At 48.5% G+C, this 26,787-nt stretch overlaps 1 protein-coding gene across 20 annotated transcripts; it reads left to right on the top strand.

Moving 5' to 3' along the window:
* LOC139046676 (zinc finger and SCAN domain-containing protein 2-like) lies at window positions 1-25,848 on the top strand. Of its 20 annotated transcripts, none has more exons than XM_070526253.1 (6): window positions 10-160; window positions 1,617-1,736; window positions 12,479-12,599; window positions 18,680-18,884; window positions 21,958-22,041; window positions 24,347-25,848. In XM_070526253.1, exons 4-6 carry the CDS (start codon window positions 18,760-18,762, stop codon window positions 25,485-25,487), a joined length of 1,350 nt encoding a protein of 449 aa, XP_070382354.1. In that variant the 5' UTR covers window positions 10-160; window positions 1,617-1,736; window positions 12,479-12,599; window positions 18,680-18,759; the 3' UTR covers window positions 25,488-25,848. The 20 variants fall into 20 exon arrangements, with proteins under 20 accessions (XP_065312261.2, XP_070382346.1, XP_065312260.2 ...); XM_070526250.1 differs by having other exon boundaries at window positions 12-160; window positions 18,758-18,884; XM_070526247.1 differs by lacking the exons at window positions 10-160; window positions 1,617-1,736 and adding exons at window positions 10,529-10,712; window positions 10,835-10,920 and having other exon boundaries at window positions 12,479-12,704; window positions 18,758-18,884.
* Window positions 25,849-26,787: the final 939 nt, after the last annotated feature.

Genomic DNA, 26,787 nt, shown 5'->3' on the forward strand with positions numbered 1-26,787 from the left:
GCGTGCGTGATCCCCAACGTGGCTTGTTGAATCGACGTTTGCGGTGAACTGATCTATCTTCGTGCTCTCGTCTGGCGACTGTGATCTGTCGCCATGTCGGTAGACTACTGTGTCCCACTGCGCACGGTATTTGGCGGCCTTCTCAAGTCTGGGCAAAAAAGTAAGCGCTTTCTTGCTGCTTCGCACTTCTATCGCGTTCTCGTGTCAGTAGATAGTGGTTTGCTTCAATCGCTAGACGTGCAACCTACTCATTTAGGAGTCGTCTCGCTACGGCTTCACTGTGAAAATAATAGGCTTTACCGTTAAACCTGAAACCAGTCGCGGTTTATGGGTGTTGGTTTGTGAGACGTGACAGGATATTAACCGGACGTTATCCCATGGTTCTGAAAACTTGTCACACTGAGCACAGGGATATCTTGTGTCACAACGTAAGCAAACAGACAACTTAAAACAAACGTTTTTGTTTATCGTGCTGAGAGCCTGTGACATTCTTTGAGGGCGGAAACCATTTGTCGAGTGGCACGTCTCTGCGAATGTTCCTGATGTAGAAACTTGATCCTCGCTGTTATATGTTGGCGGCGAAACGCATCTGCTTGTTGTTGCTCGCCGGCCGTCCTTTTTACCGTGTGAAAACTAAGAAATCTGAACGCGCCTGCACCGGACTATGCCAGACTTACCCTCGCATTTCGATTGACGGTCGGATTACTGCGTGTTAACGTAGTAATCCAGGTATATCGACCTGCCGTAAAGCACTGCAGTTCAGTGTAGTTTATTGATTTCGAATACAGTAGAGTGTATGGTAGGGACGTTAACCGAAACGCGAACAGCGCGGCCGAGGCATGAGTGACAGTTGCGACAGGTCATCGACAAGCGTGCACACGAGGTTTGAGTGCTCCCTGCGATGAAAGTTCCCCCTATACTGCGATATCCGAAGTTACAGTTTTGCGCCCGTATAGAAGTAAACATTAGAGACAGATTCGCTCATCCGCTTTACCTGCAGGGTACGTTTGATGCTTGCGACGCGTACTGCGATAGCTTTGCTTCTGTTTTCTTTCACTTTTGTTTTCTCGCTTTCGAGTAAAGGGTAACTAAAACAGAAAAGGAAATATCGCAGCACAGGGCGAGCATCAACCTACAGCGCAGTCAAACTGGATGTGCGTGCCTGTCAATGGTGATGACAAGACTGACTGTGTAGGCTCCCTTCGGAGAACTTGTACAGTGATTGCCGCAGATGACCGGCTGGCTGCGCGTACTATACCTTCGGTTATGCTTTGGCCACGCGCTCCGATGCTCGCGTTTTATTTGACGCCGATAGTACGTGCACTTACCTTTAATACGCGCAACAACTATTCTGTGTGCAGCTGAAACGGAATATCGCGTCGAGGTTTGGTCTAAAGTTATTGTAACTGCCTCGATCGAAAGACCGATTACTGTTTCTGTTGCCGCGAAGCCGTGCGCATATGTGCATTTGAAATAGCTTGGTCTGAAAGAAGAGAAATTCGCAACAGCGCAACCACGCGCGTAAGCCACAGTTGCGCGTGTTTGTCGAGTATTTGAAACCTCATCTGTGTTGCATTACATCGTTTTTTCTTTCTTTCTTTTTTTTTCTTCGAGAGGGCATTGTTGAGATAGCAGTATGTTCCAACCATGACGGAGGCACTCTGATCGAGATATGACGAAAAAAAGTGGATTGCAGCCATCTGCCGAGCCAGTTCATAGTTTCGAAGGCCACCATGGTAATTATTCACCTCAGCATCACATTCCTTAGAAAAACAATCTTGAGGTTGTAGGCCAGCTTCCCTGCCGGGCAGTCGCAGCTTCCATCGTTGATGCGTGCCGTGTCGTCTATAATGAAACCATCATGAAATACGTTGGCGCGTTCTTCTTTCTTTTGTTTTTTGCTTTGAAAGCACAGTGCCTTTACGAAGGTGATGAGCCCGCCTCTGGAAATTAAGAGTGCTAAGCTTCTACATCCATTACTTTAGATCAGAAAATCACTGGTTGCACAGACGTATGTGTAATAGGTATATTAAAAATGTAAAGCACCGTCTATCGACCTGCCGCAAAGCACTGCAGTTCAGTGTAGTTTATTGATTTCAAATACAGTAGAGTGTATGGTAGGAACGATAGAAAAGGGGACCCCAAACTGAAGCACTGTAAGGCGACCTCTATTTATAATGAATTTTAAAGCAGAAATGTGTAGTATCAGCTAATTAATGCAGTAAATATACAGAATTATCATTAGTAACACCAAAAGACCATTAGCACAGAAAGAAAAACAATGAACCAGGAAAAGCGAAACATGGAAAAAGGAACAGAGTATAGTTTATAGTAAGAAATTGATGTGTGTATTCTGCAGCCATTTTCGACGCTTTTAATGTGAACTGGCTAATCACTCCAAAATTTTATGGCTGAAAATCCAATTGCTTGTTTACCATAATTAGCACGAACCCTGGGCAAAATAAGATTATTTTTACTGGCAACTGCAGGTGTATTCGAACGAATGATCTGCACAGTGCCAATGTTGACCGCAGCGCGGCAAAACGAAACTGCTGGTTCTACAGCACAGCTGCACGCATAGCTGCTGCTACTGCTGTCGCTTTTGTTCTGTGGTGTTTTTCCCACTGCTGTTCACCGCTATAGGGCTCATTCACACCGGCGACTGACATTGGTCGCGCGACCGTGGTCGCAAAACTGATAAACCAATCAGCGGCGCGCCGGAAGTGATCTTTCGTGTGTCTACATCCGGCCTCCTCCGGCGTCGCGTTCAAATTCCGCGTAGATTCCGAGAGTTCTCGCTGAGAACGATAATCTCCGGGATTGCGACTTGCGGGTCGCGCTCAGCCGGGCTTGCCGGTGTGAACATCAGTCGCCTTCGGTCGCTTTTTTGATTGCGAGTCGCAAATAGTCGCGCGACCTCCTCAAGTCGCCGGTGTGAATGAGCCCATAGGCGAGGCAAAGGATACGTGACGACGCCGGTAAAGACAGCGACCTTCGCGGGACGCTGACAGGCTCGACGCCAGCAAGGCCTGCCATCGACGAGCGCACGTGCCAAGAACGATTCGACGACCACAGCAACTGAACTCGGACGCCCCCCCCCCCCCCCCCCCCCCCTTTAGATGGTGGTGCTCTGTGGTGCTCGGCGGTCACCATGAACTCAGTGCGTTATTGGACGCAGATGCTGATTACTCGATCACGGGCCGAAAACTAGCGACGCACCTGATTAAACTAGTTACGCATTGGTACGGAACACAAATTAGTACTGCCGGCGGACATGTCACCCTGCTTATACGCACACTCAGAGTTAACGTCCGTGAACGTACGTTTCTCTACGGTTGCCTTGTACTTCGCAAATATTCCCGAGACCTCATCCTGGGAATCGACTTTCTACGGGAATACGGTGCTATTATCGACCTTCGGGAGCGCACCGCGACCTTCTCGACAGAGAGAGGAGCAGATCAGAACCGACGACAGCAATCTCGCCCCGTTTCACGTTTATGGCGTTAGCATCGCGTTACCCCTGCGTTTGAGCGTCCTCGTTGATGTCGTCTGCGACAAGTTATCTGACCACGAGGAATTCGCTTGTGGCAACGTGTCGTTCTTGCTCACACGAGGTATCTACGCGGCTCGCAGCCTCGTCATGCTTCGTGACGGACGTTCCACGCCGCTTGTGACGTATTTTAGTAATGAGTACCGCCACCTTTCTTGCCGCACTGCGATCGTTTTCGCTTACCCCATGACGGACATTACTGAATGTTTTACGTCTGCATCACTGGACAATGATTTCCAATCGAAGCCGAGTGCTGCGATTGCATCACTCGACAAGGTAGACCCTCCTGAAGCAACAACGCATTGCGCTGCATGAATTGCTGATTCAATTCACAGTATGTTTCGCCTCGTCCTTTAAGGTGCATCAGACGCCCATCACGAAACACCGAATCAATACGTATGCCGCCGTGTAGCCCATAAAACAACAGCCTTGCCGAGTTTCGACCAAAGAGCTTGACGCGATGCATATGCAAGTCGAAGAGATGCTTCAGGACGATGTTATGCAGCCTTAGAAAAGTCCCTGGTCATCGCCAGTCGTTCTCGTATCCAAAGACGGAACGCTACGTTTCTGCATTAACTACCGGAGGCTAAACAGCGTGACTAAAAAAGAAGTCTGTCCATAGCCCCGCATCAATGACTTCCTCAACACACTGCGATGGGGGGCCAAGTATTTTTTATCTATAGATCTGAAGAGCAGGCAGATTGAAGTCGATGAACGAGATTGCGAAAAAGCTGCCTTTGTTACACCGGATGGCCCGTATGAATTCAAAGTGCTCCCCCTTCGGCCTGTGCTCTGCGCCTGCGACATTCCAGAGAATGATGGACGCTGTCCTCACCGGTCTGACGTGACATATACTTACCTGGTTTATCTTGATGACGTTGTCGTGTTTTCGGCGACCTTTGATGAACACCTTCATCGTCTGAAGACTGTGCTGGAAGCGCTCCGCTCCACTAACTTCACGTTGAAGCCTGAAAAATGCCACTTCGGTTATAACGAACTTGACTTTCTCGGCCATGGTGTGAGCGCGGATGGCGTTCGGCCTGACCCTGTCAAGACCACTAGCCTCTGTTCCTGTTCCCCGTGACAAGAAGGCAGTCCGTCGCTTTCTGGAGCTCTGCGCGTACTATCGTCGCTTCATCGCCAATTTTTCTATGATTGCCGAACCTCTGACTCGCCTCGCACGAGAAGGTGTACCATTTGGCTGGAATGAAGAGCAGGACATAGCTTTCACAGAGCTACGGGGGCGTTTGTAGGCACCACCAGTCCCTACTCACTTTGGCGAGGACGCTGATACTGAAGTCCAGCTCACCAGGCCTCAAGCCCTGACGTTCAGAATGCTTCAAACAAACACGTACCCCACGCAGAACAGACTACATCACTACATGCCTGACCTATACAAAACATCACATTGCGAAAATTGCCATAGGACACTAGACGTACATCACTTGCTCTGGCCGTGCGGTCGGACCCACGCAAACAAGGATCAAGACTCCGCCAGGCTACAAGATGCATTACGCAGCACGGACCTGGCGGAGCAGCTCTGGGCCGTCCAGCGAGCCCACGATGCGGCCAGGGAGTTACAACTCCCGGTCCCAACGTGGGAGTAGCCCGCTCTATGGGACCTCGCGCCCCGTAGCTCGCAGGACCTCTCATTAAAGTTATTCAATCCATCCATCCATCCATATCAACGCCAGCAACGTGGGTCTTGGAGCCGTCCTGAGTATAACACCAGGTATAACACCAGGAGGGCACAGAGCACGTAATAGCTTACGACAGCCGTACTCTTTCACGCGCAGAGGTAAACTACTCCACCTCGGAGAAAGGGTGCTTCGCTGTAGTATGGGCCACCATGCAGTTCCGGCCTTACCTCTACGCTCGCCCCTTCAAAGTAGTGACCGACCATCATTCATGGTGCTGGTTGACCAACATTCGGGAACCCCCAGGGGGAATCGCACGGTGGAGCCTTCGTCTGCAATTATTTCTAAATGAACCACAACAGAGTTTTCAAAGACGCGTTATTCGTCTAAACAGATTAAGTGTTCTGATTTAATATCCCTTGAAGATTTCTGACGCCGAGTAAAAAAAAAAAAAAAACTTACGAGAAGACACCGCGATGTTCACTAGAATTTTCTTTGCAGGTTAGTACTGAAAAAAGAAAACGGCGAAATGCGAAAACAACCGTGTATTTAGATTTAAGTGCACTTTAAAGAACCCCAGGTGGTCTAAATTTCCGGAGTCCCCCACTACGGCGTGCCTCATAATCAGAAAGTGGTTCTGGCACGTAAAGCCCCAAAACGTTAAAAAAAGAAAACGGAAATGTGCTTTGACATGTTAGTGTAACCGTCCAGACGGACCATTCGTTATCGCCATTTATTCAGTGGAAGGGTAGGACGGCTCGTCAATCCTCATCGAAGTAGTGCGAGATTCAAGCAGTGCACAGAAGGCGAGCAAGGGAAAATACGCGCAATGCAATGCGCTAAATCGGAGGCGCGACGTCCAAGAATATCATGCACCCTTTGGAGATAACAAACTGACCACCAGCGTAGTCGAACATATCAGCTTCAGTTACGCTGCGGGGCAGGCAGTGAGTCGATTCTCATTGCCGGTGGGTGTTGGTGGCCCGTGTTGGCAAACTGTCCGCGACAAGGCCAGGGCACGCGATCCAGTTTATACGAATGTACAGATCCGTACCACTGAAGAGGCGCCGTAGAGTCCAGCGGAGACCACGGATTGCCCTGATACGGAGCTGTATGACCTCCAAGCAGTTATGGACTTCGTAATAAGTTTCCGCATCACAGTCGAGAAGCCTGAGGGCCCTACTGTGTTGGCGTAGGCTTAGTCAGTAGTGGTCTCTAGGAGGCCAATCGCGACACAGACCCATTCACTACTCCAAGCCTAAGTCTCTAGTAACTATCGTTTGGTAGAACTGCACGTTCGCCAGCTTATGGCGTGCAGTTTGAAGAGATGAAAACTCTTCTAGCATAATACGAATGTATTAGGAAATTCACTGTTACTTCTATAGTTTCTTGCATCTATAACTTTACTTTTTTGTGGCAGAATTGAGAGGATTTGGGAAGATGAATTACTCCATCTTTGGTTAGCAGCGCGACGACCAACTTGGTAAGTAAGAGAAATGAGAGGAAAGAGCGCTCACTTACAATTTTTGTGTGCACATAAACCAGGCTTGAATAAGACCCTATGACACAACAGAAAGCACAGGTGGCTGACGCGTGTTTGGAATAACTTTGTTTCTAACAAACGACATGTAGGTCATGTGTCTAAATATCGCACTTTTTTAGCGCACAGTGAAGGGACACTCAAACAGTGCTCTACAGACTTGTGAATCTCCATGTGCCTTAATAACCTCTCTAGTTTGTTTGCTTTTGTGGCGACTGATAATTTGTGTGCCTCCAAATATGGGTCTACAATGATGGCCTCGGCAATGGATGCAGAGATGACCAAGAACGGAGCTAAAGAAATTCACCGACGATTGCGGTACTCTCTAACGCGAAATTTGAGCGCGGCTCTATACGTGTTTTCAGTTCACGATATATTGGGTGGCGCGGACAATCTGTCTCGTGCGGCACGTTGCAAACTGTTGCAAATGGGTCGCAAGCCCCAAGGGTAGCGTTGGCCTGGCGGCCTGGGGCACAGCTGGAAGCATCCGAAGGTCCTGGCAAAGGATGAGTCGACTGCTAACAGAACAACTTGTTTATTATAGCATCGCAAAATAGCGGCCGGTCAGGTCGACCGAAGTGGAGAAACGGGAGGCCACGTTACTCGACGGAAGAAATCGGAGCTTCCCTCGGCGTCCGGGGGCAGCTGCTTTTATACTCTCGGAGGTGAGGGCAAGAAGGAACGTCTCCGGATGAGGCCACGTGACGGCGGGGCACGGACACGCTGAGAGACACGTGGAGACAAGAAGTTGACGCATCCACCGGGCCGGCGCCGGTCAGACCTCCTCGCTTCACACTTGGGGAGCTCCTCTCCCCGGCTGCCGCGCTTTGACAAGCGTGGGCACCAACATGCACGCACACACACACGCACACTTGAAGACACGTGGCATTGAAACATGCCTGGACGCGCTTGGCGGGGAGGCGTTGCGGCGGCGCTGAACGGGCCAAAATGTCCGCCGCTTTGAACGAAGCCTCGGCGTCCGTTGCATCCGCGCCGGCTATACCGCGCGTCGTAGGCGAAACGTAACAAAACGGAGCGAAGTGTGGCGCGACTATCTCGCTAATCGGGACATGGCGAAAGGCAGCGCGTGGGTGAAGCGTGGGCGCGATTCACAGTAGCCATCGCAGACAGACCTCCGTTCGTGCAGCGCTTTGATTCCATATATATCGGTGGCGTCATCGGTAAACACACTGCGCGCGTTACTTTGGCGCCATCTCGTAGCCATCGTCGCCGCAAAGCCCGTCTTGCGCCGCACTACGCTTTTATTTTCCCGCTTTCGTCATACCTTCCTCCTCCGCTTTCCTCCTCGCTATCGCCGTCTTTCATCCGCGCTCCGCGCTCGCTCTTTCATCCTGCGCTGTGCTCGTTCGCTCGGTTACGAGGACGCCAAGGGACAACGCCGACGTTCGCCGCAGAAACAGGAACCTAAGAGCTTCACTCTAAAACATGTTTGCTGGGCTCCTTTAATCGCTCATTCAGACAGCTTCCCGTCTCAGCATCCTATTCGCGGCCGCAGGAAAGGGGAATGTTGTGAACGCCTATTGCGCACGCGAGAAAGCGGTTCTTATGGTCGGTGCTGCAGCTAATTTTTTTCTTAACCTAACCTAAGCTTTCCTAACCCTAACCCAGGGGAAGCGCAGTCGAAGTCTGCAGAAAACTAGGTGGGGTGAGGAAATTAAGAAATTTGCGGGCGAGAGTTGGAATCAGCTAGCGCAAGACAGCGATAGTTAGAGATCACAGGGAAAGAAAGGCCTTTGTCCTGCAGTGGACATAAAAATAGACTGCTGCTGCTGCTGATGACGATGAGACCACCGCTGATAGTTAAAAAGAAAACTGTGGCGAGCTCCAATCCGCTCTCTTGCGGTCGCTTACTCACGTGTCGTCATGCCAACAAAGTTTTGCACGTGACGTCACAATCCTCAAAGCTGATGATTGGTTCACATACCCGGTACACAATGTCCAATCCAGCTGCAAGTACGCCTTCGCCATGCATTGGCACGTCTACTCGTTGCTTCTATTGCCTGTCTTCAACTGAAGGCAACTGATTTCACCTCGTGTTGCGCGTTTCGTACTGCGCGCACGCATGGAAAAGCGTGTGTCCGAAAAAACGCGAAGTCACTGCTCAGCGAAAGTGAATGGCGTCTCCAAGCAAGCAAAGAAGGCCAACGCAACCTTCTCTTTTGCGTAATGTCCACGTCTCTTCCGGAGAATGAACTCGCCGAAGGGGAGAGAAGATGCACGGGTGAAGGTGACACCTCCTATAGATAGCAGGTCTGGGCACTTTGCTTGATGACGTCGTGCTTCTTGGAGCGAAACTTCCATTGCCAAGCTTGGCGTGACGAAAGCGGTGACGTCAAAATGAGCGCGGCTTACTCGGGAGCCTTCCCTCTATAAATTTCATGGCAGTCGGGCAAGGTAGCGTGGCGTCATGGAACGAGGCGCAGCGGCCGCGTGAATTCTCTTTGTGTGTAGATAACACTGCTTTCAGATGGACGGCAGCTTAATCTTCTACATCGTTCCGCGTTTGTGCAGGACACATTTAAATCATCATTGCGTTCGTTGAAGGCTTGTTACAGCAATCTAAACAACGAAATGCATAAATAGGCAAATAACTACAGACAGCTTTAATGGAGTATACGAATTCAGCAGACTACGTATTCCATGCAATGTGCACGCGACCGGATATGGAAACAAGGAAACACCCGCCCGGAAGTCAAGCCGTGTAACCACAGCAACACTTCATTTGGGCCTAGTTGGTACATACTTCTGAACTAAACGTAACAGCGCAAACATATAAGACGAGCCACAAAAAGAAAGACACGACACACACTGGCGCTGTGACCGCGCCAGTGTGTGTCGTGTCTTTCTTTTTGTGGCTCGTCTTATATGTTTGCGCTGTTACGTTTAGTTCAGACGTGTAACCACAGGTTTGCCCGTTCCTTGAAGAATGTGTCTGGCCTCAAGGCAAGATGTACCGGTGGTGTCACCTGCTTGCCGCGAATTGTCACCTATTTGTGGTCGCGTATCAGTGGTAAGAAGAAAGTGCGTAGCGCGACAAGAAGCACGTAAGTTTGCTTCTCGAAATGTTCGGCGGGAATTGCGTATAAAAGCCCTTCCAGTTTCGGCAAGGTGCGCATCCGCCAAAGATGCCGGTATATTGCGAGAATGATCGTTTGCGAAAGCGCGCGTTGCCGGTTCAGAATGGGACGGGCTCACGTCTACCACATCGTTGCCAAGCTTGCACGTGCGAATCTTTGTTGGCAACCACAGGTAAATTGCAGAAAAGCAGGGATACCGTTGCACGGGCACTGGAGGAGGCGTTCTTACATCAGAAAATTCGGTGACACCTGCATCACCTGACCTTGGTTGCTAAAAAAAAATTACATTGCGGGGTTCTACATGCCAGAACCACGATCTGAATATGAAGCGCGCCATAATGAGGGGCTCCGGCATAACGTGGACCACCTGGACTTGTTTGACCGCGCTCCTTCATTGTCGTGTGGGAGTTTAATTTTCTCGGTAATAGGACGTGATAGCTTGGGTGTCAACCCGTCGGCCAAGTCTTTCGTTGTGTTGTTGCGCGTATTTCTGGGGTTATATGTAGTAAAACTGTCGGGAAATTTAAACAGTACAGCGAGTGCGCTCTTGTCCGTGTCTTAACTCGCGCCTCAGACAGTTTCTTTCCCGATGGTTATTTTTACAACAGAAACACGCATGCGTACTTTGTTCTCGTACTCCGTGCGCGGTCCCATCAATTTAGCTTGCCACACGTTGACACGAACATTCGAGGCCGACGCGCAAGAATAAACACACGGTACGCCCGTACGTGCATCCAGGAGTACTTTTAAGCCTCGTGTGTAGGCTTTGTGAAGGTTTTTGCTACACGTGAAAAAATCGTACTGCTTGTGTCGGCCCATCCACAATCACTGGCGGGATTATAGGTGGTCAGGGAATTTTAATCCGACGTTGCCAGCAAGGACGGCAGGTACTTTTGCGTTGCATTATTTTCACTGTGAATCGGAGCCAAACACGCCCAATTTTCTGTGCTGGCAATGCGAGTCAGTCGGCAAGTTATTGTGCGACTTGCAAATCCACTCTTTCTTCGAGGTCGTCCCTGGCTGTGGCTCCGGCTAAGAGGAAGCAGCCAACGTTGATGACGTATCGATCCCACTGATGCTTCACGTGCACCTTCGGTAGGTAATTTTACGGCAATTTAAGGCATCTTCGCGGGACGGCTAGTGAAACATGGCTCTGCACAAGTTATTGGCAGCTTAATAGAGTATTCCGAAATTTGCAAAATTAACGCTATGTTAATGTTAGCTCCGCGTGGCTAAAGGGCGTTGTAATGCTGCAGGTAAATGCTGCTGATGAAGCGATGTTTTTTTACTCTATGATATGGGGCTTAAGCATAATTAAGCACAGACAAAAATGTGTGTCTGTTTTACATACAGGAAGACGTAGTGTGCAGATGAATTCGAACGCGCCCGTTAAACCTTATTGACATGAGTCGTTCTCCTCGGCTGCGACAGAAATCTGCAAGGAACTGCCAAGTGCTTCCTGCGATGAAAATTTTACTGATGGGTTTGAACGCACCATAGACGTACCTTTACTACACCGTGTTATATAGTGGGCCTCTGACATTACGTTGTTTTTGCCACGTGCACAAACTATGTGTTCGCGTCCGTGATAGTACACTCAGCTTAAAGGCACCGAATTTGCATACTGCGGCAGCGTTCACGAAAGACAACTCTTGGAATGGACACTTCTTGGACCCACGCGGCGCAATCATCGACCTGAAGTTCAGACACCTGCTACTCGACCGAGAAATCGGCGTTGCAAGGGGGGAATCGTGCGATGGCGCCGAGGAAAAGCGCGGATCATGGCGAGGAACTTCAGTCAGGAATATATAAGCGCTTGAACAACCGCATGAAGATCGCAGATATGGAAGAGATTGAAGCAGTCGGTGATGCATTTGAACTCTCGGATTCTAGCGAACTTACAACAACGAAACACTGTCCGTGTTCCCGAAACAGCTTTCGATTTTGATCCGAGTCTTCCCAGGCATAAGCGAGAACAGCTCAAAGGTATCCGCATCAATACAAGAACTGCTTCTCGTCGTCATCGAGGATTTGGCACGAGTTGCTGAGCCCCGCGTAATAGCAGTAAGATGTGCTCGACCACTCCGCCAGAGCCCCTTGCCGAGTTTCGACGCGAGAACGTGAAGCTATCATTTAACAAATCGACAAAATGCTGCGCCGCATAATCAAGCCATCGAAAAGCGCATGGGCGTCTCCTGTAGTCTTGGCGAAGAAAACAGATGGAACCCCGCGTTTCTGCGTTCACTACCGTCGCCCGAACAAAATCACGAAAAAGGACGTATAGCCTGTTCCACGGACAGACGACGCATTGAACCGACTCTTTAATGCAAGGTATTTTTAATGGAATGGTCTTATAATAGGCAAGTGACAAATTGAAGTCTATGAGAGGGATCGGCAGAAGACCGCCTTTATCACGTCAGACGGTAACCGTCATGTGAAGTGTCGCCCGTACATTCTTAAGCAACACGTACCTTTATTTCGCTGATAGCGCTATTTGTTGGATACACCGATAAGTTACCGTGATAATTTTTTTGTCTTACATTGCTTATAAGTTTGTCGGTCTACTTGCGCATGACCCGCAGCAAACAGATACTCATTAAAGAAATTTACCAAAGGCGGATGCATGACACTGTCATTTTCTTGGCACGTCCAGACTTGGCTACGAAAGAAACATCGGGACTAACAACCATGGCGACCAGGACGGGCAACGGGGATCCAGAAGTCGTAGTCACTTGGAATCAAGGAGGACACAGACTCTTCCAAGAAGACATGGGGTGAGCCTTCCTCAAAGAGGCAGGACGTCTGTCGAGTCAGCTCCTGAACAACAGGTCGCATTGTGGTGAACGCGGTGTAAATCATGGATCCGGGATCTGAAGGAGGTGCGACGTAGTGCTAACGTCTTTCTCTCGAATTTACTGCTAAACCGTCACTGAAAGATTTGCCTATTTATTAATTATTTACATGCTTATTTATTTATCAAACATTGTTGAAAGTCTGAAGGCACTTTAGAAAGAATTGAGATACTATAGATGAACTACGAAGTGAGCCAATAAAGAATATCCCAAGGGATCTTTCAACACGATCTTGAAATTACCGGTGCCAAGAGGGCATGCGGGAAGGTGTTCTCTGGCACAAGAGGGTCATGTCATGATACGAATTAGTGAGGTTCGCAGACGTGCTTTGTAACGGTGGTCACTTTGAGATATGTAGTTCGCGTGTAGGAAAAAAATGATTGTCATTTAAACACGATTGTGCTGATAAATCTTATGAAAAAGAGACTTGAAGGTTTGCGCCTTGGACCAGGAATTATAAGAATACTGTTTAGACGGACTATAAAGAAAAAATATTCAGTCGAGCTGGGCTGAAAAAAGTTCGCTCCATACTAACGTAATTCGCCAGTCACAGGGATAACAGAGTTCTTGTGAGCGATACAAATATGAAAACGGTTGACGATGATGGTAATTTATTATCATCCCCTTTGAAACGGGGGAGGACAAATCGTCACCAAGCCTGCTTGAGTTACTCAACTATGCTATCAATGCTTTTCCTTCTAGCATTCGCGTATACATCTCTTTAATCTTCTCTATCTACCTTGTACCGCTGCCTATGTCTGTAATGTATTTGGTCGTATCAGTCTCTCCCCTGCTCTTTGTTCTCCCAACACTACCGTGAACCTCTCTTGCCTATCTCTACTGCTGACAGGTTTATGCTTTCGTCTACTTTGAATCCAAGAGCTTCTGGAAGCTGTACGTTACGTGCTGGTCTCGCGGGGGTGAATCCCTTCGCATTCCATTAGGATGTGCTGCATGAGTGGCTTCCGGATTTTCGCTGCGGCATACACATGCCTCGACTGATGGCAAATATTCGCTCCGGTGTGTTTGCTAAGGGAGAGAGCGGTCTGGCGCCACCTATTGTGGACCTCTCGCGCGACGTCAGCACTGGCTGAATCACAGAAAGCGGCATAGGGAAAGGTCACGTGGCCATTACTGAACTAGCTCGTCTTGGCACGGGCGGACCAAATCGAGAAGCAGCAGCGGGACATTCGGCGTGAACTTCCCTACGCAACAAATGATGAGGCGTAGTCGAACAAGGAACGACGCTTTAAGCCAACGTTTCGACAAAGGGACTTGTAGCCAGGGAAGCAACTGCTTTCCTTATCAGCGTTTTTAGAGAGCTTTAGTTTAGGGGACGCAAGCCGCTTGCGTCCCCTAAACTAGAACTCTCCATTATCTACGCGTAGCTCACTCTCCGCCACCTTCAGTGGGCGAGGAGGAGGATAATAGGCTGGGGCTCTGGAGAGGGGACAATTATTCGTGCGCCCTCCAAAGCGGTCAAATAATTTTGTCCGCTCAGCAGCGGACTGCTGTCGATATTGATTCCACCGAAATTCGACCTAAAGCTCGTGCTTGTCGCTGTTGAGGCTACCACAAGTCCTTACGGGGACGGAGTTTCGGCGGCCTTCAACAGCGGCTGATTGGAGCACGAACCAAGTTGACCATCGGAGAGCGTTCGGACTGGAAGACCGACATGACGTAAAAAAAGATATAACAGAAGTTTAATACATAGTTGCGGGTGAGCGGTGCGCTCCACGACAAAAAGTACAGAAGCGTTAGGCGTGCGTGCTCCTGCATGTAAGGGTAGAGATGTCCACGTGGCGTCTCGCTGGCCTTATACCCTACAACATTGCTCCCTGGTAGAGGGCCTTGTCAGTACACCGGTCAGGCCGCATAGAGGAATTCGGAGAGAAACCACACACTGGCGTAGAGGCGTTGAACGTAGGAGAGAGGGGAGTGGGATTTGCACATGCCGTGCATAATTCCGTCGCAGAAACCCGGCGGACAAGTGTTTTTATGTTGACGAGCGTGACGATTGGGCACGTCGAGTCTCAGGCGCTTGGCCCATCCGTTCCATTCGTCGCCGCACACAGTGAACCGTAACATCGCCTACATAACCATGCGGCTTGCTTATTCTCCCCCCCCCCCCCCCCCCCTTTTTGTTGACGGCGTAAACTTGTGATGGCTTGTTGCGAAGGGCAGAGTCAGTCGGTGATCATTGTCTGTGTCGGGACAGGGACTTGGAAGCGGTTCTTGTGGCTAGAAAACAAAAAACATGTTCACGGATCAACTCGCCGTCATGGCTTAGCGGCTATGGCATTGCGCGGCTAAGCACGAGGTCGCGGGATGGAATCCCGGAATCGGTGGCTGCATTTCAATGGGATGAAAATGCAAGAAAACACCCGTCTGTCGTCAGCTGGGTGGACGGTAAAGAGCTTTAGGTAGTCGAAATTAATTCGAAGTCCCCACTAGGGCGTGCCTCATTATCAGATCGTGGTTCTGGCACGTGAAAACCGAGGAATTTTTTTTAACTCTTAGCGTAACAAAAATATCCTGCTATGAGTTTGCACATAGTGAAAAGACATGAACCTGCAAGCGCCGTCCGGGGCTTGTTGTAAACACGGGAAAACAATGAAGACAGCAGTGACGAAAATCGCCTAAATCCCAAAGTTTGTTTCAACATTTGCACGGTTACCCGCTCGGCTTAATTTCGTATTCTTGTTTACAGTGCTTGTTGTGGTGAACAGATGCCTGCCGTGGCACCTTGCTCGAGGTCGCCGGATCAAATCTCGGCCACTTGAATTTCGATGGTGGCGATATGCAAAAGCGCTCACGCACATAGATTTACGTGCACGTTAAAAAATTCGATAGACAAATTAATCCGAAGTCACGCGCTACGGCTTGCCTCACATTGAAATCGGGTTGTTAATTAGCACGTAAGTTCCGAGAATTATTTTTTTTGTGTGTGGGAAGACCCGCAACTACACTACTACAAGGCAATAATTAGTTTCCCAATTCCTCTTAAACTCACTCGTCACTCTTATGGAGGCCCTGTCTGCCGCTCCTGTTTGAACTCCTGTATAAACACATGAGAACGAATAAATAATTTATCTCAGCCACTACTCCACCAATTTTGACAAGGTTTCTTGCATTCAAAGGCTAGGATCTAGTGGCTGTTGGAAGCAGATTTTTTTATTTAGGCTGTCAAAATTTTAAAAATTACCGCCCCTTCCAATCCGTGATGATTGTCGAACAGTGAAGGTGTGTTACTTACACCGAGTGTTACGCCACGCAAGTCAAACTTCGCAAGCAATCTATATTGTAAATCTTTCGTTCCACCATGCTCTCACCCCGTTTTCGCTTTCGCGGTAAGCATCCTCTTCCTCAGGAGTACGCACTACTCGTGGTCTTTCCGTAGTTGTAGCTGGGATGGAATGTGCGGAACCACCAATCCAAATCTCCGTATATTGGGCGCAAGGCAGACCGCTGCAGATGCGGGTGCTGCAATCGTTTTGACGATTGGTTGGGCTGGTTTGACGGTTGACGTCTTTGTGTTATTTAACTAGGTTACGCACACGTTGGGCTGCGACGGAGAGAACGACGTCAGTGCCGGTATGCCCACAGTCCGCCGTTGTCGCTTGCATTCGATGTCTCGACGTTTGCTCGCTGGCGTGGTTAGCAGCATCCGCCCGGCATTGCCGATTGCGATTCTTCCAAATTAAATTGCTTCAAAAGTACGCCTATCCGCCACGTAAAACAATGAATTACTCATACCAGACGGTGTTGTGCGATTCCCGAAGTGCAGTGCGGAATTATGCAAAGGGCAAAGTGTGTGGTGAGGCTGTGCGCGTTCTGTGCTCGGCTGACCTGCAACGACAGAATCGGTGTGTTAGAATCAAGTGGTTCCCGGCGCACGCGGGCAACGATGCGTCCGAGAAGCACGATAACCACAACGAGACGGCACACGCAGTGGCGCGAGCGCTAACCAACCGCGCCGCTGCAACCGACCGTCCAACGTGGTGTAGTGCCAAGGACCGCATGACGACGTTCAACGAACTTACCCAGTTCCACCGCCTGGCTCGAAGGACTTTCCCACCCCCGCACCTGGGGCTGAGCCGAGCGGAGGCGGTGCTGTTCAGACAATTACAAACTGGTTCTTTACCCACCCCAGTATTAATGACTCATCTATACCCTAAATTATATGTGAGTGATGTGTGCCGCGTGTGCCAGCGGGAGAGGGCCACCCTGACGCACATCCTATGGGATTGCACCAAGTTTCCCAATGAGGCTTCGACAAGTACAGCGATTCCTCCGCGACTCGCCGCTGCGGCGGAATGCTACGACCACGAAAACCAAACCTGGGCCGTCCAGCAGGTCTCGGCGGCTCTTGAAAGACAAAGGCCGAGCGAAACCGACGGAACGTTGCCCCCCAGGGCGACCAACCGCGGGAGTAACACGCGCTGGAGTTGAGTAGAGACCACCCGCTGAGAAGACGTCAGGGCCCGCGTCACGGCGCCATTTAGTCGTGGTGTCGTTCTGCAGGCGACTACATGAAGTTGTCTCTCTCTCTCTCTCATACCCGCTTAAGCAATGGCTCATACCCCCTTAAGCAATGACTCATACCTCCTTAAACGCGGCCTCCCCATTACGACTATAGAAGAGAAAACTTCTACGCTGGAATGACGAGCGGCAACGGAGCTAGCTGTGGAGTGTGAGGCAACAGAGTGCTGCGACTCGAGGTGGTGTTTGGGCCAGGAATCCACCAAGCCCATCGACCAGTACGTCCGGTAGTATAAGAACGAAGGAAGAAAGGGGGTTCATTTTACGTTAGTTACGTTGGCTCCAGATACGGAAGCCCACTCCGCGTAGGAGCATCTTAAACGTCCGAGTTCAAAAGGCCTCCACTTATAATCCCGCTGTCTTCCCAAGGCAACTAGACTAGGGAATCTGATGACTGTATCTCCACCAATCACAATCGTCGAATCGGTAGCAATACCAGGCTCATGATGTCGCATCGTTTCACAGCGCTCCACCTCCGATGGTGCTGAATATGTAGGCGCTGATGAATAGGTGGGGTTGCCTGGTGGTAATCGTCTAATTAAGGCCCTTGGTGGTGTTGAGACGTAACAAGAGTCAGACGTCAGTGACGTCGCTTTCGCTCGGGACCGGAAACTGGGACTGCGTAACTCCGGCTTCAAACCGGAAGACAAGGGGAAGAGCGCGGAGGGTACACGTTCTCAGTACGTGTTTCGGCGGGGAACTGGTATGGAAGAACGTCAACTTGGGGTTGTCTACGGTGCCCCACGCCTGGCAACCGAGACGGAATGTATTGTTGTAGTTCAGTAGCGCTTGCTATACAGCCGAACCTTCGCAGAGGAGTAGATTGTTTTGGTGGCGCGCGAGTTCTCGTAGCTTGTGGGCGAAGAACCGCTTGCTATGTGTAACCACTGCACCACTGACACCTTGCTTGCTAATCGTTTGGAAGTCGCCAACCACCTACAAAGTATGGTTGCGCAGCCAATATTTTTTTCTGCTAGGTGTCCCTGCAAGGAGGAAGAGGCACGGTAACACACCAGCTGTACGCAGTTGATCCTGCCCTTATATGAGGGGAAACGAGGGAAAACGAAAGAAACGGACATGGACATTTTGAACGTTTACTGCTCCTAATGAATCAGTCAGAACCGAGAACTTAGTAAAGTATGTAACGTACTTGTTTACTGGAAAAGTAGAGCAAATGAGTTGACTCAATGGTTGCAGAAATAATAAAAAAATTTACTTCGTCTTTCGGCTTCGAACGCCGTAGTGTTCCGTTATTGCCTTATGGAATACAGCGTAACAATTTCTAGAAGAATTCAGCATTGGAAAAGCTCGATCGCGCTCGATGTTTGTCCCCAAGAAGTTCTTGCATGCAATGAAGGCATTATTCCAGAAAAAAAAGAAAAAACGAGTACGCATGGCAGTAGTGTTTTCCTACCGCTTTTAAACTAAACAAAAACTTGCTACTTTTCACCATTTTTCAGCACAGAATTAATGCGCCTTATGAATCGCTACGGCACAGTGGCGAGTGAACACCTTTGCTGTTCTTTGGGGCCATATAGATATGACTGACAACGGAAGCGCCACTTACCCGCCTCTGCTGTCAAGCAGCAGCACCAATCACTCAAAGCCCAGCACAAGCCGTGCTGGCATGGATGAAGCGTCAGCCATTTTGGACGAGGACACGAGGTGAGGCCAACTTCGAAAAAAGTTCATTTGCACGAAGCCAATCAGAGAAGGCAGGGAATGTTGCCTGTGGTGTAATTATGCAGGCGGGCTTTTGCTGGAGAGGGCACTTCTGATTCCTTAAACGGCCACTCTATCGACTGTTGTTTTGAGCATGCGGCAGAGGGAGCTAGCGTTCGTATGCTGCCATGTGCAGCACACTCGTACGATTGTCACGTATTCGCAAATGCTTTACCGTTTGCGTGCTCCTGATGCTTTACCCACTAGACCATTGACCACCCGGTGACCGAAGTTGGCATGAAAGACGTTAGCCAAGGACAAAGAGACAAGGCGCAAAGCAGGTGAAATTGTCGAAGAATAGCAATCACTAAAAAAAAGATGATAAAATTCGCGCAATGAACTTCGCTGTGACTGTAGCGTAGTGTGGATGCCCCAAATGATAGCGTTACAGAAAATATCTAATCTTAATCGAATCTTGCAAAGCAGATCTTGCGAGTAACCGCTTTCTCGGGTTTCAATATCGTAGGATGGATAAAAAGAAGTTGTCCATCAAGTCAATTTTACTACAAGTACGGCTTAGAGAGGGCACGACAGCGTATTCTGGTGTATGGAATGTCTAGTTGCCGAGGCAGACACCACTGCTTATTCGTGCAAGAACGGAGACGGGAGTCTAGAAACGTTGCCTGCAATAATTTGTTCTAGGAAAATGTTGGCCCTGAAACCAACAAAATATATAAAAAATGAAATCTTTATTGTTCGAGGTATGGTGCTGAAAACTTTCGCAGGTATCAATTGCTGTGTGGTTATTTTGAGTACGAGGTCTATTTTCTTGTTTTTTATCGATTGGTTGTAATTTTATGCAAGTTTCTTTTAAATAAATGTCTGCAAAATTTTTGCGAAACGTCAATACCTTAAATTATTCTAGACAGGGCATCAATGGCTTCCGCTAGATTCAGGGAATGCCTTTAGAACAACGGTTCCGAGACTTCCAGTTACGCTCCGGAGGAACAGTATTCTTTTTTCCAACTGGGAATTGTGGCAAGTCTTGTAGTAGTATAGTAGTAGTAGCAGTGCGGTTGGTCTTACGGAGCTGGAAAGCCACCGCCTCTGCTGCTTCCTCTCTCCGTACTTTATGCCTCTGGCGCACGTGGTCTTGCCCTTTCCTCCTCTTCCTCAAGCGTTGCCATTTCTCTCCTGTCTTTCTATCTGTTCTTTGGGGCGTGGGCTCTCTTCTTTATTTCGTCTTTCTTTTTTGTTTCGCGTTCTCTCTCTCTCTCTCTCTCTGCCTCCGTAATTTACCACAAGATCGGAGGGGCTTGCATGTGCGCACCAGCTCCATTGCTGCCGTCTTCGGGTTGTCTATGACCTCACAGGCAGAACACAATACAAGGTGTCTCGAAGGCAGCCGGAGAGGGGGATCTAATTATTTTTTTTACGTGAGGATGTGGACAGCCTGATACGTTCAGAGGAATAACTTTTGGTCCTCCTGTTCCCGGCCACGTTGTAACCTCTTCTTACCGTGTTTAAAAGGACACCAAAGGAAAGTATTAGGTAAAGGTAGATAAATGTTAAGCATTCTGTTAATGGGAATTTGTTTTTTCCTAAGAAAATTAAAATATGAGAAAACTGAAAAAAATTTATATGGTGGGGCTCCTCCTGTTCAGGACTGCGGTACATCTCATAACGTTGGTGTTGGCTGCATAGAGTTTCTCACTATAACACCTAGAGGGAAATCTGGCGCCACCGTCTAAGGAGTTTCCTAAGGGGCGCTGTGCCGTCATGGGAATAGCGGTGTATGTGTTTGCGAGGCTTGTGTTGGCTGGTGTTGTAAGAGGCTTCGTCTAAAACGTTGATATGGCTAGGCAAATAACGCCTTCTTAAAGTAATATCTCCATAAAATGTTCCCATTCTTGCATATTACATCTTCCAGTGAAGTTTGCTCACATGCAATGCACAACCAAGCGAAGAAAAGCAAGAACAGACGACAAACTGTTCCAAAGCGAGCGCGAATCTTGTCGTCTGCCCTCCAACTTTAGCGGTCCGCTGATTGATTTAGCACCGTTCCGCCTGTCACAATGATTCATTTTCTACTAAAACTGCACGTAAAAAGTTGTTTTAGCTGTATAATTACACAAAAACATGTTTTGTGTAACTATGAGAATTGTTATTGCATGTACAATTAGATGATAAGTAAAAGGTGTCAGCGGGCCGCTAAAGTTGGAGGACAGACGACAAGATTCGAGCTCGCTTTGAAACAGTTTGTCGCCTCTTCTTGCTTTGCTTCCCTTCGTCATGCATTGTAGGTGAGTAAAGATGTAATTTGCGTGAATGGAAACATTTTATGAAGATTTTACTTTAAGAACGCGTTATTTGTGTAGTCATGTGCACGTTTTAGACGCAGCTTATTACAACACCAGGCAACACAAGCCTTGCAGACACATATACCGTCATTCCCATGACGGCACGGCGCCTTTTAAGAAACTCCCATAGACGTGGCGCCAGATTTCCTTCTATGGCTGGCTGATTCTTACGAGAGGTCGCGTGGAATTTACGTCACTCATCCGCTTTTGCGCAGGCGATTCAAGTTGGCGGGCAATTGACCTTTGACATTGACCTTTGACGGCAATTTTTTACACAGTGAAGTGACGTATTGGCACGAGGAAAACGATGACAGAATCTAGGAGAATAATTTATTGATCTAGGTCGACTTAATATTTTCTTTCAGTGTCACTTTAAAAAGTGTCGTATGATTCCTTTAACATCAAGTGGCCGCCTAAGAGGACTCTGGTTATAAGTTATGTAGTGAGTGATATCGGGGCATAGCTGTCAACGGAATATATCTAGCGTTGGTAGCACCTGCTTATGCAAGCTTTGTCGCACCCGTAAGTTGTGTAAATAATGTTTATTTAAGGAAAAAAATGAGCACGGTTATTTTAGTATGTAGTAGGCACTCAGAGAAGAGAATTATTTTACTGCGATATTAGGAATGTAGGGACACTCAAGGCGCCCTCACAACGTTGCCATGACCATGCTTCTCCGGGTAAGCCCACACATGTTTTGCATTTACCAACCGCAGCAGCAGCACCAGTATCAACGACGAGTCAAAGCCCAGGACATGTATGGCGGGGCAAGCGGTAGCCATTTTGGAAGACGACGCGAGGTGAGCACTGCCAACGAAATGTTTCGTTAAATGAAATTCCTAAGAATCGCGTACAGAAAGAAAATTCAACCGTTCGCGCGATAAAATTTGCCGAGGCCATGTCCGCTTGGGTACGGGAGTGGTGTTGAGTGAAATATTCTGATTTTATTTTGTGGCCGTGCAGCGAATGTCAGAATCTATTATTTGCAGCGCAAGTTTAACATTGTAGAGTTATATACAGAGTATGCACTGTAGTACTCAAGTCGTAGACTTGGCGCTTTGTTTGATGGTATAAGACTATTTCGGTTAAAGGAGCCCCAAAATGCTTTTTGAACACATTGAGAAAGCGTTGCCGATTTGGTAACGAGGTTACTGTGGCCATATGAGCCAAATATTATTCCACTGCACGACGCAGGAAATTCACGATCTTGTGCCAAAAGAGATGAGCAGACGCAATGGCTCTCGCATCCACGATTGCTCTCGCATCCACAATGTCGTCATCGGAAGCTGATCGAAATCAGTTGGACGACCAACGCTATTGGCTGATTTGGTGATCGCCAGAACAATCTCTGTAATGCATAATTGATAATTTTGAGTTCAGTAAATGAAAAATATATATATGCGTGCGATCTCAAAAAAAAAAGAGGCAGAAAAATAATTTCACGTTTGCACAACGCGTAGCTGCGTCTGCTGGGCGTAGCCAGGCGTAGTCGTCTGCTCCGTGGCGTAGTCTACCGTGGCTGCCACGAGGTGGCGCGACGGGCGCTTTCACTGCCGCGTCAGTCAACTTTTGGCCCTCTTGGCTTCCCCGCTGTGTAGCTTCCAGCGCGCTTGCGGAGAGAAAAATAGAGAAAAATTGGGGTATCGGTGCGATAACTCCACTTATAGGTGAAGGATTCGAAAAAAACAACAACAACATTGTGGCATGACGTTCGTGGGTCGACTTACTTTAACAGTGAGTCCATTCGATGATTAGTTTGAAAACTAATTCGTGGCCCTTTTAACATACTGCTTGTTATGTAACATATATATTGAAGTTTTTTAATTCCCTCAATAAATGAGCATTAGTCGCTTTTTTATTACTGTTCATCAGTTCAGTTCTTTATTGCTCTACATTAATGAACACGACTAACTCGCCTGAGGCTTGCACCTGGCTTTTGCAGTTGAGAGTGCGATACGCGTGATTGATAGGAAACTTACGGAGGTACGTTAACCAGCGCCGTTCTACGTTGCGACTGATTTTGCAAAAAGAGTGACACCTGCTTGCGATAAGTATGTCTCGTAATGCTGATAGCAGTGTACACTCAATTAGGAGAACCATATTTAAGTAGTATCCTTCATTCAGATCCGTATGATTCTATTTAAAGCCGCAATGGCTGCGCGTGAATATGCTCCTTTATTTATTTGTTATTTATTTGTTTAACTTGGTAATTTATTTAGCTGGGTATTCATGTATATATTACGTAATACAGTCTAGTTACTGTTCAAGCAGGCGGGGCTGCAAAATATCTAGAAGGTAGCAGCACGTGGGTTCAATCATGGCATAAAATTTTGTGAGTCCCGTCAACAATAACAAAAATAAATGTAAGTTTGCAAATGCATAGCATATCAGCGGTAAAAGTAATAGGGTCAAATTTTCATCAATTTGCGAATTTGCTTGTTTTGCGGTCGGCACAGAAATTCTATCCAAGAAGTGTTTCTTCGTATTCCCGATGTAGGGATGAAGTTATGGCACATGATGTTCGACGGCGACTCAGTTTCACGGATGGTTATCAGAAATAACGCGAACTGGGCACTGCCTCTTAATAATTTGTAATTTATAATTATTGTTAATGCGGAAGAGGTTATAGAGGACGAATATACGTCTTCCCATTGGGCGAAACAGTCTTTTTAAATATCGAACGTACCACTTCCGTGGGCACATCTCATGATGACATCGTCAAAATTCTTAGTTTTCGACTCGAAGATGTCCGAATATTGTCAACGTTTAAACCAGGTAAGCTTCTTAGTAAGAGTCAATCCCAGACATTTGTACTCACCTACTTCTTTTGCATGTCGGCTACGTTTCACGTACTAGGCGAACAAGAATAATTCCGTCTTATTCGCGAATCGAAGGAGGACCGTTTTTTTCTCAGGGTTAGGCGTAGTCTTCGATTACTGCTTAACGAGAGCCCAAATCGAGCGATAGACACAAATGCACGAAGTTATCACTGAGGTCAAATGAGATTTGTTCGCCCAGCTATCTCATTAACGAAAACTCATCGCAGTCTGCCGGAACAGCAGTCGGTGCGCCATTTTAAACCGTTTCGTCGGGTTATACTTGCAGGAACGTTACCGGAACCAGGGAAAAGGAACGGCAAGAGTTCGGCGGCGACGTCTGCAGCGGCAAAGCGTACAGCAGACAGGACGCCTCGCGCCAGAACGCCGTCCAACAAACGGAAGATAAAGCCCGCGTTACCGGAGCACGCGTTCAGCCCCCCGCGAAGAAGTCCAACTCCGCCGGACAGCGTCGAAAGCGCGCGCGCCGCAAACGCTCCACAAAGTCGTGCGCCACCAACGCTCCACAAAGTCACGTGGCACCAACGCTCCGCAAAGTCGCGCGCCACAAACGCTCCACGAAGTCACGTGCCATCAACGCTCCGCAAAGTCACGTGGCACCAACGGTCCGCAAAGTCGCCTGCCGCAAACGCTCCGCAGAGTCACGTGGCACCAACGCTCCACAAAGTCACGTGGAACCAACGCTCCGCAAAGTCACGTGCCACAAACGCTCCGCAGAGTCACGTGACGCAAACGCTCCGCAAGGTCACGTGCCACGAACGCTCCACCAATGCGAGACGTGCCCGAAGTCGTTCTCGCGAGCCGCCAACCTTCGGGCCCACCAACGCGCCCACACCGGCGAGAAACCGTACAAGTGCGGCGCGTGCGACAAGTCGTTCACGCAGAAGGCCAACCTCAGCGCGCACCAGCGCACGCACACGGGCGAGAGACCGTACCTGTGCGAAGTGTGCGGCAATTCCTTCCGGCAGAGGGCGACACTCAACGTGCACCGACGCACGCATACGGGCGAGAAACCGTACAGTTGCCAAGCGTGCGGCAAATCCTTCACGCAGCGGGCGAATCTGAACGCGCATCGATGCGCGCCCTGGAGCCAGACGTCCCACGTGGGCCAGGAGTTCGCCGAATCGTTCGAATGCGAGCGAGACCTCGGTGACTGGCTCGACCTGCCTGCGGGCGCTGAAACTTCCGCTCGCGAAATGTGCAGCGAATCTCTTTCGGACACCCCAAGTCTCGGACTTCACCGTAGTAGCCATGCCGAGGAAATGCCGTATCAGTGCGATTACTGCGAAGCGTTTTTCGCAGACAGGTCGTCCCTCGACGCACACATGTGTCAGAAATTCGCGTGCGTTTTGTGCGGAGCGTTTTTTCCGGATACGGATCAACTGATCGCCCACCTCAAGGAGCACTGAAGTGTTCGGCGCTCGCAGTTTGACTGGTGCACGGACTAAGCGAACTCGCTGCAAGACAAAGTCTAATTAGTGAGCTGCAAGTGCTTTGTTTGGCCCACCTCAAGGAGCACTGAAGTGTTCGGCGCTCGCAGCTTGACTGGTGCACGGACTAAGCGAACTCGCTGCAAGACAGTCTAATTAGTGAGCCGCAAGTGCTTTGTGTAATTGGAGCGTCGAAACAAATGTACGTCGAGCGTTCTTGATTCCTCGTTCAGTGATATAAGTTTTCTCCGCAAGCGTTTTCTCAGTGTTCTGGTGAGGAACGTTTATTACAATTTTCCACCCTGCAGTGTGAATAAAAAAGAACGTTTGCTGCCATAAAGTATCTTTCTAAAGCAATGAAATATTTTCTAGTAAAATTAGGTGTGAGGCTCTGCCAAATTTTGAGGTACTTGCAATATATTTAGCTACAGAGTATGCAAAACAATTCTTTTTTATTGGAATTTTGTTTGATCTATTGAGTTTTTTCTTTCTGACTGCCGAGATGCATGTGAGGCAGTCTTTAGCTCTTTTACTGATCCATAAGGTTTTTTTTTCCTGTGTTCCACACTGAGCTGGTGATTGTCTGGTGACACTGCACTAGGTTCAAATCACTTGTAGTTTCACTGTACTGTATGATCTACTTCAAAAATTTTTTACTTAACGTTGGTTTGGCTTAGCAAAACCTTTGTAATTCTTAAAGAGCTTTTCTTTACCCACACGGAAGTCGTGTGTTTTGACTCTCCCTTTTCTGTTATAGCTGTAGAATACGTTTAGCCTTATGTGAGAAACATATTAGGGCGAGCAATGACTAGGCAAGTAACGTATGGTGCTTAGGTGTGTGAATGATTAGGCCTTATCTTGACGGAACTTCAGTCGATAAATAAAGGCGAGCTTCTTATCGAATATGCAAGACGTCTGTGTCGACTCGCACTACTCTACTTGAAGATACGCATTTTTTTTAGTCCAATGTGACAAGGGAGAGTTGCAGTGAGGATAGCTGTACTTTGTTCTGCCTGCTACATCCCATACGGGAATGGGGTGGACACGTTGGATGAAGTAATGAGCCGAGCAACAACATTGTGCTTGGATGCGCTAATCATTACGTTGGTGTTACCACTCGTACATAAAGAAAAGAAGACAAAAAAAAAAACGGCTACCGTCTTCGCCGAATAGTCAAATATTATCCTACGGCGCGAAACATGCCTAGCAAGTAAGCTATTTCTCGACCGTTCTCGCCCATTCTTAAATGCAATGAACACGTCTAATGAGTCTTCACCCG

Source organism: Dermacentor albipictus, chromosome 9, assembly GCF_038994185.2.
Source record: "Dermacentor albipictus isolate Rhodes 1998 colony chromosome 9, USDA_Dalb.pri_finalv2, whole genome shotgun sequence".
Classification (NCBI taxonomy): domain Eukaryota; kingdom Metazoa; phylum Arthropoda; class Arachnida; order Ixodida; family Ixodidae; genus Dermacentor; species Dermacentor albipictus.